The 22,178-nt window shown below is 39.5% G+C and overlaps 1 protein-coding gene across 3 annotated transcripts in view; it reads right to left on the reverse strand.

The window, feature by feature from the left end:
• LNX1 (ligand of numb-protein X 1) overlaps positions 1–22,178 on the reverse strand; it is a 131,806-nt gene that overhangs the window by 43,057 nt on the left and 66,571 nt on the right. For all 3 annotated transcript variants that reach the window (XM_069977624.1, XM_069977623.1, XM_069977626.1), the window contains 4 exons: positions 21,648–21,895; positions 19,983–20,144; positions 16,415–16,617; positions 10,636–11,007 (listed from right to left, as the gene is read on the reverse strand). In XM_069977624.1, the coding sequence (XP_069833725.1) occupies positions 10,636–11,007; positions 16,415–16,617; positions 19,983–20,144; positions 21,648–21,895 (985 nt within the window). The remainder of the gene's footprint in view (positions 1–10,635; positions 11,008–16,414; positions 16,618–19,982; positions 20,145–21,647; positions 21,896–22,178) is intronic.

Here is a 22,178-nt window from a genome sequence, read left to right on the forward strand (position 1 = left end):
ACAATCTGTGCTTTGCTGTACTTTTTCCTAAATAGTCAAATGGGCGGGAACATTTTTGCAAAATGGAGAGTGAATGCTAGGCTGAGGAAGTTTGAGTGAAATCTAGTTTGACTAAGAGTTCCATTATGTCACCTATCTTGGCCAACTTTGATCAAAGGTGGCCGTGCACAACAGAAGTAGGCCGAGGGTTGAACACAATTAAGATGTAGCAGCACAGTGAGGGTTAAGATAATGCACTCTATGACGGATCAGTCTAATTGCATTTATTGAAGCATACCCTGAACTGATATGATGGAGCATACATTACATTATTTAGTTGCCATGACAACATATACTGTAAGCGTCCCATTCCTGTAGTGAATCTACATCAAGGTAAACATGCTTCCACATTCATTAGTAAGCAAAACAGATCATGATTCATAGCGGAAATCAAAAGCAAAAAGCAAACATGTAGATCTGTAATTCATGTTCCTGCCAGAATCAGTGCAGCTTTTTAAGGAATCTAGTCATAACAGCATGAACACATTGTAGATAAGCAAACAAGCATATAGGGGGCTGTTACTGTGTATTTCATTTAAACCTTACATGGTCACTAACCTTTCAACAAACTTTGCACTAAGATATCTTATAAGAAAAACATGCCTCTTTCTCTATATGTGAGCCACTTGTTATTCTCCTTCTTTCCTACCGCATTGATGACTCACTCTCAAATCATTGCTAAATCTGTTTTCAGAGACTTATCAGCTCGGTGAAACATGATTACATGCTGCCAATAGATGTCAATGGAGAAGAAAGAGGGAATAGGAGGTGCAATGAAAGGGATAGAAACACAGTCAAAGATAATGCAGGCTTTGCTGGATTGACCTTCAGAAGCAGCTGTGGCATAGGAGATGTTATATAGTTGTACATAGTACTGGAGCGATATACTGTATATAACACCTACTAGAGCCTGCAGTGTCTCTGGCTCTCTCATTGCATTTCTATCTCCCCTTTTCTCTACATAGACTTCTATGGGCAGCATGAAACTTGAACCCTCAGTGAACTAATAATTCCTCTTATCTCTCAAGATGTTTTTTTTTTTTTTTTGCAGCAATCTGAGTGTTTTGATCGGTGTAGGAGGCAGTGGGAAGGGAAGAAGCAACTCACAATTTAAGAAATGCATCTTTTTCTTGCTTTTATTATTTTATTAAAATACTTTTACAGTATAATCCTTTCCATGTGTGGAGTCTCTGGGCAGCACCACAATCAAGAGTCTGTTTTTTTCTGCTTCTTTCCCTAACTACGTGTGATGAGCCCCAAATTTGTGGGAGCATCCTGGGCATTAAACCTTCCAGGCTAGCAGCCCTCTCCAAGATGCATAAAGCCCAATGGAAAAAAGAGTCCACCAACACACTCAGCCAAATAACCGAGGCGCTGGCCCCCATTTTTTTCCCTCTCCTCTTCTAGTTGGAGAAACAGACATGAACCTTTTATAAATTTAAAAAGTTTCCTATAGTCACTGTACCATGGATTCGTGCAGTTTGTTGAAAACACAGTGCCCATTTAAAAAACATCTGTAAACATAGTATTACTATTAGTAAATCTGCTGTTCATCTTCACGTCTCTGTTTCAGGACCCTATGAAGAGAACACAGCGGCCAGAATGGAGAGGACCAACTCCTATAATGGTGGTCGACTTGACAGAAACTTGAAAAGTTAGTTGTACAATGTGCAATTCTGGAGTCCTGCCCACTTTTTCTGATACATTTGAATATGTGGCATGAATACATTGGATAATTCTGCCCCATATTGAATGCTGGTTTATGTATTGTGCTGTTTGTGCCTTGTGACATAAAGCATTTAGATCAAGGATGGTGAACCTTCGGCCCTCCAGCTGTTGCAATGCTAAAGTTTTAACTGTAAAGACATGATGGGAATTGTAGTTTTGCAACAGTGCTGAAGGTTCCCCATCTCTGATTTAGATTGTAATGAGTAGAACCATACCAATGAATACCAACATTACCATGAAGTGATGAACAACTGAAGCGGAATACAAACTGAGTATTCCCATATGAAAATTAAAGCAAGACTACATGAATGCTTAAACACACAAACAAATAGATGCCACATTTACATAACAATAAGTACCCCAACTATGACAACAGCTGGTAACAGCTACAGTAATTTACTATATTCAGTATCTATTACCAATATGAACAATTCAGCAAAAGGGGGGAGAAAATAGGAAAAGAGGAAAAGGAATGTATCAGAAGATGAAAAATGAGAGAGGAGGAAGACGAGAACAAAAAAACTAGAAAAGAAGAAGATAAGATGAAGAAGGGAGAAGATGAGAAGGAGAAGAAAAAAAGTACAAGGGGACAAAGAGGGAGGAGGATAAGAAACGTAGAAGATGATACGGAAGATCTGTTGTGGACCAAGCTATGGCTACTTCTGATGAGGACCCTGCTAAGTGTTTCTGGAGGAGTAGGAAGACTTTATCATATGAACAACTCCAAAACATTTGCACAGTTGAGGAATGTCCTAGTAATATAAAGACATTGTCATCTACCTCTAGACATTCTCCACCAAAGTTGGAGCATTTGGATTTGGATACAAACCTATATATACTGTATAAGCAGTAAGCTTGATGTCACTACTATATCAGTGATAACCAGTGGGAACTGTTATGAAATGTAGTGTGTTTATTTGGCAGACTAGAAATGTCTTATGTCTACTAGTTGATACTTTTCAATCCCTGTTATATAATCAGCCACATTAGACTAGAGCGTGCCTAGTCCCTACACTAATGCACTCTGGCATAAGCAAAGTGATGTGAATGTAAGCAATCTATCATGAGCTGACCCCAAAAGTTCAGACAAACAAGCAAAATTCAAAGGCAATCTGTGTCTCAGCCCAGTGGCGGACTTTAAGGTGCACTGCCCCATAGCAGAGTTTATATTTTTAGTCATTTTTTTCAAACGTCTAACCTATAATTTAAGATGTCTCTTGAGGACCATGTAGCGAGAGAACTACAGACCCCTGAGCCAAAAAACAACATTTTAATAAGTTTAGTCTGACTTAAAAGAGTTCAATTTCATCTTATCCAATTTCAGAAATTAAATGTTTTGCCAAGAAAGTAAAACCAAACTGCTGGTCGGTGAACCGAATTACTAACAGAAGTAAGGGTTCAGTGGCACATTAGTTTGCATGGGTGACCAGACACTGAAAAAAATTTTTGGACATAGCTGTATTTTGTCAAGGGAGATTTTTTTTTTTACATAAAATATATATAACTACAGAAGTGTAATGATCTACACTGATAATATACAGTATGTCATCAAGATAATAGCTACTAGCTGCTACAATGTAGAAACCATACTGTAACACTTAATGCATAATGTGCCAAGGGATATATGCAGAGACTGGACTAGGTCTTAAATAATTATTTTTGTAAGATTGCAAATAAAATAAATCAGCTGATGCTTAGTCCGTGGTTACGGGCCTTGAATCATTGAATGACTATGGTGACACCAACTGAAGTGATTTATGTGTCCATTTTGTGTCTGCTCTTACTGAGTCTGCACAGGCGATCCATAGCGATGGGGAACTTTAACCTATCGGTGATTAAGAGCTGCTGTGACTTAACTGCAAGGAGACGTTTCATGTTACATATCTCCTGCCAGACTCCCATCTAGTAAAAATACATAATGCTTCAAGGAAATCATCAAGTTGTAATTTAATATGTAAGGAGCGGCTGGAGATCTCCAGAGCACCTGGTTGATCAAAATGACAGCCAATGCGTCATATAGAAGATGGTAAAAGGGTAGAAACTGGTCCTACTGTAGAGCATTCGTCTTTTTTTTTTTTTTTTTTTTTCAAAAGTAATGGGAAACTGGTTTTAAGTCTGCAAGGTATTCCTAGCATGGGAAAGTTATAGAGTAACTATATTCAGTACTCTGGTTATTGTGCATCTCACTGTGATAGAGGAAATGACTTCCCATGGCAACAGCTAACAATTAAATGTAATATGTTGTTACGTGAAATTGCGAAATATTAATATGACATAAGGTCAAGTGTAATTATATGGTAAATTATAATGGGCTGATATTAAATCTATTTTTTGCTTCGGCTTCTATTTCATAATGGTTCATAGGATGCCAATGAGAAAATTGATGATATGGCGGTGGAATCTGTATCGTGTACTTGGGTACTTATAAGCAGCCATTTATTTAGCTATTCAGTATACTGTATTGTAGGGACCAGGCAATGAGCTATGCTTCTCCACACTGGCAATAGGGATAAGTGCTGTATTCTGTAATATACTATAGACTAGGTACGGTATATGAGCTTGATCTTGTTCAGTTTGTATGGCTTATCTAGCATTAATGCATTCTGTAGCTCTCTATGCCGATTGCAAACACTGAGATTAGACCTGGTCCCCGATGAGGCTCAATTTTTACTATGTAAAAGACATAAAGGAACTGTAAAGTAAATTGAGAACAACCTTACTTATAAAATAACCTTAGCTACCCTCCTTACCAACTGATGTGAACATGGGCAGGTATAGACCCTGCTGTTTTTATTAGATATGCTGACTATAAGAAAGATTATAAAGAAACAATGCATCATAATCACTAGATGCTCTAAACACTTTCATCACAGTCCTTAGGTCATGACATTAACAAGCCTACAGTGGTCATGCAGTTTACTGTGGGAGCAGTAGAGATGAGCGAACCTTAATGTGCGAAAGTAAATGTAACCCCTGTATTGTCTGTAATAAAAAAAAAAGCATTGCAAAATCTGTTAGTGATATAATGTAGACATGCTTTACAGAAGCCCTATGGACATAGACAACAATAGACCAGAGTTGTCAAATTGACATGATTAGGAAAGGTTTTTGGGCATGCTCTGTGACATTTGCAGATGTCATTGCATAGAGCATGACATTTCATCTAAAGTTAGTGTAATCAGAAGATATAGCTTGGAGAGAACGTGGTGGCAGTGCAATCCACTCCTTGGCCAGCCACCAGTTCCAACAATGTAGCCTCATTGATTTAAATGTCAGAATTGGCTGTTACAGAGATACTCCGGAGAATGGATGGCATGGCTGCTGCTCTCTCCCCCGGCTTCATCTCCTGATTGCAGCTTTGATCAAATAACTTTTGCCTAATGACATGTCAAAAGTTACTTAAACAAGTAAGTGGTTAAACATATAATTGACATGTAATGTATTGTCTTGTACAGGAGTTATCCGCTTTGATCAAACCCTTTCTAGAATAGAGCCCTGGTCATCAATCGATCAATGTAGGTCTAACAGCTACTGTTGTTAGGGGAATATATATTTCACGACATCCACAGCTATCTATTGATCTCATTGTAAGTAATAGTTTCACATTACAGAATAATTGATACTAAATAATAATAATTTTGATTTCAACACAATAATCTGTTATTGAAGTTGCTATTTACTAGAAAATGCATATTATTAAAGTAGACCCCTGCCATAATGCCTCTATAATAGCAATAACTACGTATATCAACAGGATGGAAGTAGACAAATGGATGGCTTTTAAAGGCGCTCATACCCTTCAGGATCCAGGAAAAGCTGAGTCCAACAGAAAGTGAACAACTCCTCTTTTATTGGTAAAATGGACAACGCGATTCAAGATACTCATTTTTGCCCTCTTCATCAGGTTCATCAGGACCTGATGAAGAGTGCACCAATAAGTCCCTTGAAATGCGTTGTCCATTTTACCAATAAAAAAAGAGTTGTTCACTTTCTGTTGGACTTTAACTGGATCCTGAAGGGTATGAGCGGCTTTGGAAGCCATCCATTTGTCTACTTCCATCCTGTTGATCTACTTAGCGGTCCCAGGAGGGTGTTCCGGAGGGTGGCGGCAGCTCCCCATCTACTTTCACGCCATATTTTGAGTCGTGTCAAACAACATGACTGATCCAGGTGAGCAATACAGAGCTGTTTTGATTCTTAATACGTTTTTAAAGGATCTCACCACACATGCAAGCACTCCTGCTTTATTTTTTATTTTATAAATAACTATGTATAGAAATAGAACATTCATATATTAGTGTGAGCAGTCCACTAAGCTTAATAAAAAGCAAACAATACAGATGGAGCCTCAGTTTTGCTGTATTTTGCGAAGTCTTTAACCATAGCATTGGATGCCTGCACCGCGCGGTATCGTGAATTAGCATACAAAACATGGCACACTCTTTATGCAATCTGGATGTTAGTCACGGTTCTGTGTACAGCTCCATGTCTTTGAATAGATGTGATTAATTGCTTACTTGTTCAAGGGCTCTTATTTTTCTTTCAAGACAAACAACATGGCAGGTATGTTAGAAATGCCCTAATTCATTGTGCCTATCCTTGAGTTCTATGAAGGACAATGTAACACAATAGCTGAGCTAGATACATAGCTTTTTCAGCATCAGATTGCTGTTTAATACTGCTTGGTGAATGCGAATCAAGAGAATCAGCTTTCTACAGACAATAAGAGATTTCAGCTCTGAGGTCTGCAGAACTGTGAATGCAGCTCACACTCTGAGGTGTTTGAATTTATTACTTGTGCTCTCTATTACCAGAACTTGGCATTGTTCTGCATTATGGATGTAATGTACCATTATTAAAGCATTTATGACACGGGGTGTTCCCAGGTACTGAAGTTCATCAAAATATCTGTATTTTTCTGTAGTGTGGGTTTTAATTTATAATTTTACCTGCAGAAAAAACTAATCTCTGCAGGGGTTTTGACTTTTCTCAAGGGGAGTTACATTACTATTGTGATTGATCGCTACTGTAGAGACAGCTGTATCCAATAGACGTGACCTGCTTGATTTATAAGTTGAGAAGAAAAACTCTCCAAACCTAATAATATTGATTTATCTGTTGGTCGAAAATAACTTCTGCCCCTCAAAAAATCATAAGGTAGGAAGGATTTTCTATTATTCTTAGATTTTTTTTTACTATAGCTATACAATTTTACATATTATGGGTCACATAGAGATCATTTTATGAATTTAAAAAAATCCACAGATACAATGAACATCATGAGATATGAAAGGGCACTGTTATTATACTGTAAATGTGCAACAACAGACAAGAACCCTACTAAATAGACACTGGTGTAACTTCATCAGTGGCCCCATGGAAACCTCAGGACCCACCAATAATTCAGATAATATCAAAGCTTAAAATCTGTTAGTTACATTTCCCTCTTTTAGGGGTCACTGATGTGGTGGATGCATTAAGGAGCTGTGCAGGCTCTGGTTGGGTACGGGGTCCCTCCATACACAAGGATGCTTGCCTTTAGACTGTGTATGTCTAATATGGATAGAACCTTTAGACTGTGTATGTCTAATGTGTATGGGGGGGCCTATAGACTTTGTGGGGGAGATTTTTTAAACATGGTGTAAAGTGAAACTGGCTCAGTTGCCCCTAGCAACCAATCAGATTCCACCTTTCATTCCTCACAGACTCTTTGGAAAATGAAAGGTGGAATCTGATTGGTTGCTAGGGGCAACTGAGCCAGTTTCACGTTACACCATGATTGATAAATTTCCCTCTGTGTGTCTAATGTGTATGGGGGGCCTATAGACTTTGTATGTCTAATGTGTATGGGGGCCTATAGACTTTGTATGTCTAATGTGTATGGGGGCCTATAGACTGTATATGTCTAATGTGTATGGGGGGCCTATAGACTGTGTATGTCTAATGTGTATGGGGGGCCTATAGACTGTGTATGTCTAATGTGTATGGGGGCCTATAGACTTTGTATGTCTAATGTGTATGGGGGCCTATAGACTGTGTGTCTTATGTGTATGTATAATGTGTATGGGGAGCTGCAAAGCTAGAGAAAAATTGGTTGTTTGGTTCACATCATAATTGGCACGCTAGTAACATGGCTATATACCCTTAAAGTATGATAAGCCATTGTCGGGGATGGCCATTCCTAGGAATACATATTTGCCTGATAATTGGCCTATGTTAAAAGGACTTTTAGTCCTCGGCGTTGTTCCTGTATAATAGATTAGCACTTTTAACATTGAGTTTTACTGCATTTATTGAAGCTTAGTGGTAGGCGAAAAGAAAGACATAGTAAATGGCCCACTGGAAGCCCTTCAGTAACAGCCAGGCAGGTATTTATTATATATTGTATTATATATAGTTGGTCACCAAGATCAAGACATGTATGGTTTATAGTTGTATATATTGGAAATTACGCTCTGCATATACATTGGCAGATTACGAACATTGCCGTATATTCTTCTAAATTAACATATCTGATTTTTTTTCCAGTACAATCCTATGCTGCTAAAAAGTTAAAATATATATGTATTTCTTTTGCATGTTATTAAAAGTGACATGAATTTCTATTAATGTCTGACGGTAGATCTAAAGATACATCGGTAAACCGGGTAAGCAATCTATCCAGGGAATACTTATCAGTCCTGTCCCCAGGGCCTGATTTTAATATCCAATCTCTAATATATGCCCAGAGTCATTCTGAAGATGTAGACTTGTAAATTTCGGCATAATAAGGCAGCTGGAGAGATGATATGTCTTGTGCTATACCTTAGAGAATTCCACCTTGATTAAAATAGGACGTTTTAACACAACCTCATTAAGTTTTTTTTTACTGGGAAATCATTTTTATATATTCAAGGAACACTAAAGGGGGCTTTATATCTCCTCACATAGGCTGAAAAAAAAATTCATCTCAATATAAACTTTTTCTAGTGACTGTATAATCTCATTGTCCCCTCCGTAACCTCGGTGACTCTGTAAGGAGGCACCACATATGAGCTGTATAATCACTTTCAGGTGTTGTGCTCAACAAATTACAAATGCCTTCTTGGCAACTTGTCAGAGATTGCCGGAGTCAGTGGTGAGCAAAATGAATGGTTGTGATGGCAGTGATAGATATTACAAGAGAGCCCCACTGGCCCTGCTTTATGTCACTGGCTCTGGAAAGCTTTCATGAGAAAAGGAATTTTATAATTACATTGCTGAGTATGTGTCAGAAGACCAGATCCCAATGGTTTTCCAGCTTTCATTTCTCTCCTGTCCTTGGCGGGAGTAAAGCTTTAAGCATCCTGCATTAAACAAGAAGTCTGGAGCCCGGAGCTTGGATAACAGTGAGATTATGTAGAAAGAGATGTGGAAAGAGTCACAGCTGTTCAGCTGTAGCCATGCTATATTATAATTAATATACTAACAATAATGGCACAATATATATAAACAGAACATATAGAAAAATACAGTAATCTAAAATACAGGTCATTCCGCAACACAAACTAAACTACCATACAACAGAAAATCAACAATACAAACTGAAGTGCACCATTCAACACGTCCACTGACCCACTTGGCAGGGAATTCCCCTCGGTGACCGGAAGTTTGGGTATCCATTGTAGACAGTCATGCTGTGATGGTAATGTGCGCAACTTCCATTCTGATCCAATAGGGGTTGTGTACATTAACATCTCGGCGTAGCCCTCTCCATGGATACCCGAACTTCCAGATGATGAGTGGATTTCACCACTGATGGGGTCAGCAGACGTGGTTACAGGCAGCTGAGAGGGGCTGTACAGGGCCAGTAGATAGCTTATATATACCTTCAGAGACAGGATGGGGCAAGTGTATATCCCGATCATAACATGCGGGCAAAACCATGCCTGGGGAACTCTTGCAACTTTTGGTCATTGTGTGCAAATGTGGTTTTGCCCGCATATGATGATCAGCATATATACTCGCCCCAAAAATAAAATCACAAAATGAATAACACAAAATAAACTAAAGTCCACAACATAAACTAAACTATTATACAACACAAAATCCACAGCGTAAAATAAATCACCAAACACCACAAAGCCCACATAACAAACAAGATAAAACTGACAAAGGCACAAATGGGAACCATTAAGTTTAGTCAAATGGAAAAAAAATCAGGGTCTGTCTTTATAATAGAGCACTTGCTGGCGTTCTAGAAATGACCAGATGGTTACATCACACAGAAGATGATTCACTACAGATTTTTTAACACTGAGGGGGGGACATTAGAGATCTGTGATACATTAACACAATGAAACATGAAGCTGTGTACAATGTGCAGATATTGGCTTTGCATTTTAAGCAGGGGGTTCGGCCACCATAACATAGTAATAAATTCAATAACACTATACAAGGAAGGTATAACTATATATGGATACAGCAAATCCATATAAAGAACCATATATTGGGCAACATTCGCTAAAGACTAGAGCCCCACGGTAACCCAATGCATTCACCCTGTGAATGCCACTCTTTAAGGAGCATCCCACAAAGGCTCTGTTACACTTCCCCAGGTTTCCCAAGTTCAGCAGGAAGCTAAGATTAGGGCACTAGCAGAAGAGAGAGTCAAGAAGCTGCAGAATATGTTAGTGCCATATAAGTACCAAGAATAATAATAATAAAAAAAATAAAAAAAAAAGAATTTGCTTTTAGAGTTAGCATTGGCCTAATTTTTGGAGATTCATTTACAGATTTACCCTTCTGTACGTTTGCATACAAAACATATTCAATAAATTTTTTGGTCAGCATCCTAATATTTTTTTACATAACTTGATTGTGATACTTATACAGCATTTTTTACAATACCTGTATGAGCTGAGCTGCAATCTCAGGGGTTCCGTTTCGAACATCATGGCCATTAATTGTTAGAACTCGATCATTTTCCTGTAAATAACCATCTCGAGCTGCTACTCCTCCTTCTAGTAAGTTAAATATATATATTCCAGGCTCATCTCTTTTGCGGACCAGCTTTATTCCAAGCTGCACATCTTGGCTGCTTTTACTTAACACAACATGTATGCTGTCATCTCGGGGGGAGTGTGAGTCTGTGGTGATACCATTGCTCCTACATTTGTACCTCTGTTCCCTGAGAACTGTAAGCTTGAGCGCCTGGCAGGGCTGTCTGAGGATGGAAAGTGCATAGGAGTGAGGCACGTTGCTGATGTCAATGCCATTCACCTGTAAAGATACAAAACATCAGAAATTTGGTGTTTGTATAAAAAAGCAAAAATAATATTAGCTCATCAAAATGACTTAGGTGTTTCCTCTGCTGCCTGAAGAACTTGCCCTCTTAAGTACCTGAGGATCCCCTAGGTGGTCCAGAATTTGACACAATAATGTCCCAAAGCTTCAGTACAACACACATTTATTTGGAGCCAACATTGAAGCCATTCACTTCTCATTAGGGTCTATTTCTTATGCAATTAAAGGGGTTTTCCAGTATTTGAAAAACATGGTCAGGTCACTTTCTTCCAGAGACAGTCTGGGAGGAATTTTGTAACTCAGTTCAATTGAAGTGATTGGAGCTTAATTGTAAACCCCACCTCAACTGGAGACTAGAGGTGCTGTCTCTGGAGGAAAGTGGCCATGTTTTTCTAATGCTGGATAACCCCTTTAACAGTATGTGTTCTATGTATGTGGTTAGTTATTTCCTATGATACACACAAAGATACAACCTTGGCGCTTCCATATGTCTGAACGCAACCATGGACTGGTGTCTCCTACACCTCTTTTGAACCACCGCTACAGGAGGTGCTCTCCTGCATGAAGGAACAGTCTCTCAGGCAAAAATATCCAGGAAGGAGAAGCGGAGACACTCACCAATTGTAGCAAAGTATAAATTTCTCTTTATTCCATCAACAAGCAACACATGAGATCGGTGGATGGTGATGTCCTGATGTAGTGAGAGGACTATCATATCCTCTCACTCTTTGGATTGTTTACATACCTATATGGTTTTTTAATTGTTTTTAATTATGTTTGTTATGGTGCTTCTTTTTTGTCTTGTTTTTCTTTGGAATCATGTATAAATAAAATTTGATTATATACTCTATTTTGGAGGTGTGCGCTATTATGGTGTTTAGCTTGTTTCTTCTTTGGTTCGGTGGATGAGCACTAGGCAACAGCTGTTTCACACGTCACAGCGTGCCTCGTAACGAAGCACGCTGTGACGTACGAAACAGCTGTTGCATAGTGCTCATCCACCGATCTCATGTGTTGCTTGTTGGTGGAATAAAGAGAAATTTATACTTTGCTACAATCGGTGAGTGTCTCCGCTTCTCCTTCCTGGATATTATTTCCTATGATGCCTAATAAGGAACACAGTACAACACCATCCACATGGAGTCTGTTTCTAACTCCATTCTTTCTTCTCCTGAATTTTTTTGTGGTCCTGCTGTTTTCTTCAATACTCTAAACACAGTTGGTCTTTGATATTGGCCATAGGGTAGTACAGATGTGTTAGAAATAGCAAACTTAGGGACCTTTTTATGGCCAATGGCCTGAAGCATTTACACAGGCTGATGTTACAATGATGCATTGAAAATTCTGCACAAAAGATCCAATTTGCTCATTAATCAGATGATCGCTGGCCCTTTTCTATGGGTCAATTGTGCTGACTGCTCAGATTTTTAGATACATAGTCACTTGAGTTAGAGAAAATGAGGCAGCTAATCTGAGAGTTGAGAGCATGTTAAGTTGAGACAATGTAGTTATGGCATTAATGCCCATATAGCGTTCTAAAGACTATAATGGATGTAACTGGTGGCAATATGGTTCTGCCTATATGACATACTATATATAGATCCATTCTTGTCCTTTGTGCAGAAGAGAAAAGCTTTCAAAGTCAGTTTACTTGACACTTACCAGTTAAGCCTTACACTCGCTGATGTTAAACCTACCTGCCCCCATGCTGTCATACTTTCCATGCACTCAACTCTCAGATTAGCTGCCTCATTTTCTCTTACTCAAGTGACTGTATCTAAAAATCTGAGCAGTCAGCAAGTTTGGTAAAGACACAAAGCGGCTCATGTATCACATACTAGAATGATTATGCAGGTTTTATATGGCTTATAGTTCCTCGGAAAAAATGATGAAATTTCTCAAAACATGGAATGTTTCAGAAAACCTAAATCAACCTTATTTTGGTTTCCAGAGAAGTTGTGTTACACATGAACCCTGTGGCCAGATTTGCTTGGAATATTTTACTTGGGAAATAGAATTGCTTATCATAAATATATGGAGTGGATCCCTAGGAGTCCCAGAATCCAAGTGTGATCTGTAACAAAAAAACACTTCCTAGCAGCACTGAATATTTTACGTAAAAACCTCATATTCATGTCTCGTGGTTGAAGGAGATGATTGGGGTATTACTTAGCCTATTTATACATGACATCCCTCAGGTTTCCTAATGCTTTCAATGGGTAAAGTGGGCCTATTGTGAGGATTTGCTAGTTTCTGACAGATTGCACCGATAGAGGCCCAGTGTGAACACAGTCATCATTACTGGCAGAATAATCTGTATATGTAAAAGCCACTTGTAGCGACATTAACAATAGCTATTGCTGCCTAGCTCATCGCTTTCACAAAGAGATGTTGCTATGCGACCATGATGCTCCCTGCCAGCAGCAAAGATCGCAATAATGGAAATTATTCATTGGTGCTATGAACAATTGTTATGTAGAAAGGGACATTTATTGGATATTATTTGCGCTTACACAAATGACTTTGTAGCAATATATTGTATTACAATCATGTCTGAAAATATTGAAAGCCGTCCTGTTCAAAATTGTATTTTTTATTAATATAGAGTTAGATGATGTGGTAGGAATTCAAAGCACTTTGGTTCTCATAGGTGGATACAGAGTTCCCTTAAAGAATGCATTACAGATCAGTTGAACAGACAATATGTACTGTACTTACAATATTTCCTTTAACCATAGTGGTACAGATTCCTGATAGTTGCTGACAGAAAAAGGGGCCAAATAAGCTTGATGGTTATACAACACTCAATACACACAGTATGCTTGGTAGCTGCCAACCAACAAGATGGCACAGGAAGCTTACTGGTTGCAGCACGGTACTTGAGTGCTGCTTAACTCAACTTTACAGTTCTTCTTGAGCATTACTTAACTAGAGCTGGGTACTATGTGAAATCTACTGATCCACTAAAACACAACCAGAGTGTCTGACAGTAGGTCACCATAGGTTCCTCATATGATTCTACAATATTCTATCCTCCTGCCACCAAAACACTGCACTAAATTTCCACCCCCTAGCCCCTTCCTACTTGTGTTGCACTCCATCCAACTGTTACTCCATACTCAAGGGGCGTAAATGCCTTTTTTAGGCGCAGATGGGGCAGATCGGCATAAAAATGTTTGTAAATGGTATTTTTGTGAATATTTTTTTCGCATCTGCACCACCTTCGCCAGTCGGGCGGAGAGGGGGCTCTACGGGGGTGGGGTGTTGCGGCAGCACGCAGAGGGGGAATGGCCTCTGCATGCGCCGCATTTATCATTTTCCCAGTGGAAAAATGATACTGAAACCTACACCAGTATCATTAACTATCTATCTATCTAATTATACATCACATTAAAGCACATGCAGATTTACATGGCAGAACATTATTTCCTTAAATAGGGACATGTGAATAATTTTTTACCTAGGGCTGAGAAATAGCATTTACTCGCTTACAGGATGGTCTGTAACCCTTAGGCGACCCTGGACGTACCTGTACGTCCAGGGCCGCCTACGTGTGTCCAGAGCGGGGGCGCGCGGTGGCTGCGCTCTGAACCTCCGCGCTTTCGGGTGCGGCATGTAGCCCAGGACCGCGGCTATTAGCCGGCACGGTCCAATCGCCGTGCCCGCTAATAAAATAATCGGATGCAGCTGTCAAAGTTGACAGCTGCATCTGAATACTTGAATGCAGCCATCCCTGGTGTCTAGTGGGGTGGATCGCTCCTCCGGGACGTTATCCGTAATGGCGCTGATCCCAGCTCGGCACTCGATTGCTTCCGGCTGCAGCAGCCGGAAGCAAAGTGCCTATCTCATCGATCTATCCTGTATTAGTATACAGGATAGATCTTAATGAGAGATCAGAGTGCTTATACTAGAATTCCCCCAGGGGGGCTTCTAGTATAAGTGTAAAAGTAAAAAAAAAAGTGTTATCAATAAAAAGCCCCCTTCCCTAATAAAAGTTTGAATCACCCACCTTTTCCCATGTTATAAATAATAATAAATAAACAAACATGTTTGGTATCGCCGCGTGCGTAATCGCACAAACTATTAATTAATCACATTCCTGATCTCACACAGTAAATGGCGTAAGCGTAAAAAATCCCAAAGTGCAAAATTGCGCATTTTTGGTCGCATCAAATCCAGAAAAATTGTAATAAAAAGCAATCAAAAAGTCGCATATGCGCAATCAAGGTACCGATAGAAAGAACACTGCATGGCGCAAAAAATAACACCTCACACAGCCTCATAGACCAAAGGATAAAAGCGCTATAAGCCTGGGAATAGAGTGATATTAAGAAACATATATTTGTTAACAATGGTTTGAATTTTTTACAGGCCATCAGATACAATAAAAGTTATACATGTTAAATATTGTTGTAATCATAACAACTTGAGGAACATATATAACAAGTCAGTTTTACCCCAGGGCAAGCGGCATAAAAACGAAAAAAAAAAACAACAAATAAAAGAAATGTATTTTTTTTTTTTTTCCAATTTCACCACACATTGAATTTTTTTCTGGTGTTGCAGTGTCCTTTATGAAAAAATTCAGCCTGTCATTGCAAAGTACAATTAGTGGCGCAAAAAATAAGGGCTCATGTGGGGTTCTAGGTGAAAAAATGCAAGTGCTATGGCTTTTTAAGCACAAGGAGGAAAAAACGAAAATGCAAAAATTTTAATTGGCCCTGTCCTCTAAGGGTTAAACATACATAGTTGAAAAAGCATAGGGCTCAGAAAAGTACATATATACTGTAGAAAAAGACATCTTGTTTGGAAGAGTGTCTCAGTTTCTTAGCTATATAAATAAAGCTAAAATTTTATATGACTACAACAGTGAGGAGCAATCTGCAGCACACATGTCTATATTTTAATCCTCCCAAATAACCACATATATACACACAAACCAGCATGCAATGGACCAGAGGTAAGGAATGCTGTAAGGATGCCATAATGTGATGCCAGCATTACATTGTGCTCTCTATATACCACAGCCACTTATCATCCTCTTGCTAAATCTTCCTATTTGCAGATGCAATAAGTTGGTCCTGTGCAATACAAAGTTGAGTCCTACAAGCAACAAGCAGAGGACATAACACACAGCTGGGTATAGGAAGGTTACTTTATTTCAGTTTGGGCACATTCAGAATGTTAAAGTGGTCATCAGCTTCAAGAAGTAGATCAATGAAGCTGATGATTGCAAAGTCGGATTTTTAGCATTCTACATCTCAAAAGGAACAGTACCCAACCCTATTATGGGGGAGCTCTTTATGTGGATTATACAATGGTTTTGTTGCTGTGTTACCCAGATGAGTTCATATTAAATATTACAACTACAAATGCAGCTTACCTTTAAGATCATATCTCCGGGAAGAAGCCTCCCATCTCGAGCAATGACCCCATCTTGATAAATGTGTTGTATGATGATCTGGGTCAGAGGAGTTTCGTTCCCACCCACAATCCTGATGCCAAGACATTCACTTGGATCGGAGCGATTGATTCTGATGCAAGTAATTTCTCCATCCGGAATAAGGTGGGCCAGGCTTGGGAGTACTGGGAAGATGAAAGTGAACATTAAAAATAAAAAAGTGTATTTAAACATTTTGAATAAATTAAGAGAAAATGATAGAGAAATGACAGAAAATAAAGTTTTGCTTACACCACTGTCTTAGTTTCTGTTATAATGGAAACTATAACAGCAGTGCCACATCCATCAAACAATGGACACCAATGGCTGCCTGAAACCCCATTGAGTATAATGCGGACTGTTGGGTGTGTATGCATACACACTCATCTTTTGTCTCTTCTTTTTTGCCTGTCTTTATCTTACGGAATCTTGACCTTGTAGCACCTATCGTTATGCTCCATTCTCCATGCTGAGTAGTCACATTGCCCTGAACTCTTCCATTAACATCAACATTAAGCTGATGGAAGGCTCAGTGAATTCAATGGAGTGTGTGATGTATGCCATCCTGGTAGACAATATGTACTTAATGTATTAGTTTTCTGATAGAAAACCATTCAGCTTCAATGTGTAGCCTGAGGGGTACCTGCATGTGGAGTGTTATAGAAAAGTGGAAATATGACATTCATTAGGATTACCTTTTCTAACTTTATATCATGCACCAAGTAATTCACTATAGTGTGAACGAAACTTGCAGAGAACTATTTTGGCGGCATTGGGGATAAAGGCTAGATGGCTGGATGTGAAAATCTTAGACATTCATCATATACTGTTAAGCCTTATATGCACTGGACAGCCTTATACTTATGCTCAGATATCCTGCATTCCCAGGTGTACCGTATACCTACAATCCCACTGTAACATTCTTGTACTCATCAGTTAATACTCTTCTATATAGAGTGTCATTCTGCATAAGAAAAGTATCAAACATGGAGAACTAATCTATTCACAATTTTAATAAAAACCAAAATGTTAGACACATGACATATTAATATTTTGTATCTAGTACTTGTCTGTCCTGTCTACAAAGCCTGGTATAATCTAAGAACAGCTTTTCAGGGGGCAGGGGATCCCTTGGGGTGTAAGTTGTACAAAACCACCTATGCTGCAACTCAAGAAGTATACAAACAAGAATTCTGGTGGGAAGTCAGTCAGCCCGAGCTATACACATAACACTGAATCATTTGCCTTGAACTAAAATAGCTGTATACCATACATACAGTATTCAGTTTAGATGTGTTTAGTCATACCCCCATCTGTTCTACCAAAACAGTCTTCCCCAAATGCAGTGCAGTACATTGACTTCACATTGTGCACATTAAGGATCCTTGATTTGTAAAACATATAAGATATGGGTCGACCACCTATATTCATTATTGTAGATCTGTATTGTCTGTTGTATGCAATGAATTCTCCTGAAGGCTGAAGCCAGTGTACTGTACGTCACTATATGTCAGACACCATACTGCACGGCACACTTTTTTGTGTGGGATGCCAGTATATAGCAGCAAACAGATGTACTCAGAATCATGTTGTGTTAACTAGACCTCTAAGTCTGACTGTTAACTCTGCTACATCTGTACTATGCTTTTCCACACAGTATAGTAAAACACTGTTTTAACATCCGCTGATTCCATAGGGTTCTATAAAACAGAAAATGTACATACAAAATGTGTCAGGAACACATCCTGCAAAGTTGTCAAAGTTGGAGAGTCACATTTCTACACTGCTAATATATTATTTAGTTGGAAATAAGCACCTCGTATATTCAGTATTAACCCAATGTGCCCTCCAAACTATTAGCTGGATAAACCCTCTGGGAGCCACTTGACCTCTTGTACGTGTGATGTTTGGTGGGTTCTTTCAATCTCCCCTCCTCAGTCACATCTAAGCAAAACATAAATATTGGCCTTGCCATAAAAATGACCAGCTCACATTAAAAATCGGATCCATATGTGCGGATGTCATCGTCTATATATTTATGTATCTATTGACAAATAAGAACTTTAGTCTTCAAAAGAATTTGCCAACAATCTAGAAAATAGGGTCTACATTTATAAATCTGACACTGAAATGTTAGCAGATGTATCATTTCAGTTTATATTTATATAAGGTTTTATCTGAACATGTCTGATATAGAAGTATAAGTGATATCAGATGCAATATTTCATGATCCTGGCATAAATGGTCATTATTGATCTAATACATCATTAATGAAATTCTTCACTTTTGTAGAACATTTTATAAGTCCTTAGCTGTAAAGCCTAGAGATTAACTTTATAGAAAACTTTGTCCATGTAGCCTGGGCATTCTCAGCAATCTGCAACCATATACATACTACCTAGAGCTCTGTTCCCATCTATGCCGGAATCCCCCTGTCCCAGATCTCATTTAAAGGGAAAAAATAGAACCACATGCAGAATTATTTTTCCCATCAAATTAACAGACAAAAACAGTCAATGGACCCAGTCAACGGGTGCATCTGCTGTGCAGTGGATCTAACAGAGGATTAAGGCCTTTATTATAAATGGAAGTCATAAGTAAATGAGAACAAACAAACACAGTAACTTAAAGGGTACCTATCATTTAAACAAACTTCTGACATGTCATAGCTGACAAATTCTGATGTTTTTTATTCAGCCGAGAGGCACTAGTGTCAGCCATAGGTGTGAGGTGCAGCGCTCTTTTTCTTCCCTGAACCGTATTTTGTTTCTCTCTTTTCTCAGTGTTTTTGCACTCCTCCTGGTAAGACCCACATGACCGCAATTAGCAGGAGACACCTGAGTGCATGTGCTTTTATCCCTCCTGTTTGTCCCATTCTATCTGCAGTAGCAATGGTGAGCGCAATACCTTATCCAGACTCGTGCTGTTTGGGGGCAGCTTCCTCCGCCGGCGGTGCTGGCTGGGAGTTTTTCTGGGAGGGCATTTTTGGGTCTGGTCCTGTGGCATGGGGGTTGCAGGGCCGTTCCATGGCCTCCCTTCCCTGCTCATGCAGGCCTGCGGAGGGGTGGCCACTGACCGACACAGTGTGGACTTAGTGTAGGGACCAATGTGTATCAGATACCTGCACACGGTACATGGGGCAGTGTAGCTTGATCAATCCATACACAAAATTCTGATGTTTTTTATGCAGCCGAGAGGCACTAGTGTCAGCCATAGGTGTGAGGTGCAGCGCTCTTTTTCCTTACTTGAACCGTATTTTGTATTGGTTGGGGTCTAGGTGCTGAGACCCCCACCAATACAAACCTCTGACATGTTGCTGTGACACGGCAGAAGTTTGTTTAAATGATAGGTACCCTTTAAGGTCAAAATTATGCAGGAATATGGAACATTCTGATGGGTACACAATCTTTTAAGCACCGCTGTATAGATTTGCATTATGTCCACAATCATGGTTTCTCATAGTCAATAACAGTAGTGACGTGTGCACATGTGAGACAGTAGATGAACCAACCTATACAATCTTCTGTGACATTTGCATTTTGCAGGATCCCATGCTCCCTGTCAGAGGAATGCAAAACAGCGCTTCCACTCTTTGTTCTTCGGAGAACGCTAAGAGCTCGGTTCAGCTTCTTAAATGACAAACTCCTGACGGTGGAACGCTCAAAGTTACGACCTGCAAGGGGAAAATAAGCTTTACTTTCATAATGACTAATTGTGGACATTCTACAATAGCCTTTTCTGCCTTTAATAGGTTATAGTGTATGAGACTCAGGACGTATCTGCGAACACTCTTCACATACTGGAGATTTACTAAGAATAAGCATGTGACCCAAGAGGTCCCCTATTTTCCAACTAGTATTGCCATTTCTAAGTGTCATAAAAATAAATGTTGCAAAAGGGACAATGTAACAGCTTCTGTGTTTCCAAATTTGATTCAAATAAAAAAAGGACATACAGTATATGTATAAATGCTCTGACTAGATAATTTTTAAAAAGTAAGGGGAGGATTTATCAAACATGGTGTAAAGTGAAACTGGCTCAGTTGCCCCTAGCAACCAATCAGATTCCACCTTTCATTTTCCAAAGAGTCTGTGAGGAATGAAAGGTGGAATCTGATTGGTTGCTAGGGGCAACTGAGCCAGTTTCACTTTACACCATGTTTGATAAATCTCCCCCTAAGTTTCTATGTATTTTAGGGTAGCTTCACATGTACCGGATTCACAGCGGATTTCACGGTGCAATTTTGCAGCGACATCCTCTGCGAATCTTTGTACTGGGAAGTTCAGTGGGGTTTTATACCCACAGCGGAATTTTCATTCCGCTGCGAGTATGTAACCTGGCCCCTTTAACCCCCCGCCGCCCGCAGCCTGCCACCTGGAGCATACACTATCTGCTGCAGCCTTCGGTCCCGCACAGCCAATCAGTGCTGCGAGAAGGGCTCCTAGGACAAATTTTTAGATTGTCCGGGAAGCCCATAGGAGAGAGCAGCGGTTTGCTGCCACTGCTTTTATGACTCGGAGCGACGGGCAGCAGATCGCTGTTATCTTTCAAAAATCTTTCAACATGTTAAAAGACAAGGATCAGCCGACATTGTGCATGTTGGCTGATCAGTGCCTTTAAACAGGAGCTATTACACCAAGTGATTATTGGCCATTAATATCATAAATATCACTTGTGTAATAAGGCCTTTACTCTGCTATTTTGCATGTGTGACACTTCTAAGAATAAGGGTACAAACACACACGCCGTATACGCAGCAGATCTGCAGCAGATTTGGTGGTGCAGATTTGATGCTGTGTTGTTATTTAGATCTAATCTGCTGCGTATCGCAGCAGTAAATACGCTGCGTATACCGTACGGTGTGTGTGTGTTTGTACCCTAACAGTGAATGTGAACTGCAACGGAGACAACAGTACACTGAGATCTTTGGCCTTGTAATATGAGTCCTGGACAAATTTACTGTATATCTCTAGCCTTACATTGATAAATATGCACCAGAGTTCATCAAAGGCGGAGCATCACAAAGCTTATTGAATCAGCATGTTCTCTCAATGATACTATGCACGTCTCAACTGAGAGAACATTATTCACAGCCTAGTAAATTGCTTTTAATGTGAAATGGCTGCAGTGGAGGCATGAATAATAAATTACTGCCATAAAGTGAAGGTTGACTTACTCCTGTTCCGATTAATTCTGCAATGCTCTTCAGATCCACCTCCCAAATGGCTGTCTCCTGTGGGTGAGCTGTATACAGGGTTGTCCTGACCCGTTTCATCAGATACTAAGGCTGCAGCTGAGGCAGCTGATAAGTCGGATGACACTGCTGCTACGGTTAAGTCTAGAGACGAGCTGCAGTCTGGGGAGCCATCCTGTGAACGTCTTTTCCGCTCTTTAGTAAGGCCATAGTGTGATGCACCTTTACACCTGTGAATAGGAAACATATGTCAGGTTGGAACAGAATTTGTAAGAAGATGCTTGGGTCTGTAATAGAAATGAAGGAAACTGCGAGAACAGTGTGATTTTCAAGCTTAAATTTTTCAAAAAACAAGCACCATTACCAGTCTACTGTGTCCTCCTCTTCTTAGAAACAGTAAAAAAGCTGAAATAAAACAGAATGACTATCAATGACAAAGAGTCAAAAAAGGTTTCTTCTTGAGGAGAATGCCATAAAGACATGTGGAGACTTATCGGCCATTCATGCGCCACA

Source organism: Dendropsophus ebraccatus, chromosome 7 (assembly GCF_027789765.1).
Source record: "Dendropsophus ebraccatus isolate aDenEbr1 chromosome 7, aDenEbr1.pat, whole genome shotgun sequence".
NCBI classification, from domain to species: domain Eukaryota; kingdom Metazoa; phylum Chordata; class Amphibia; order Anura; family Hylidae; genus Dendropsophus; species Dendropsophus ebraccatus.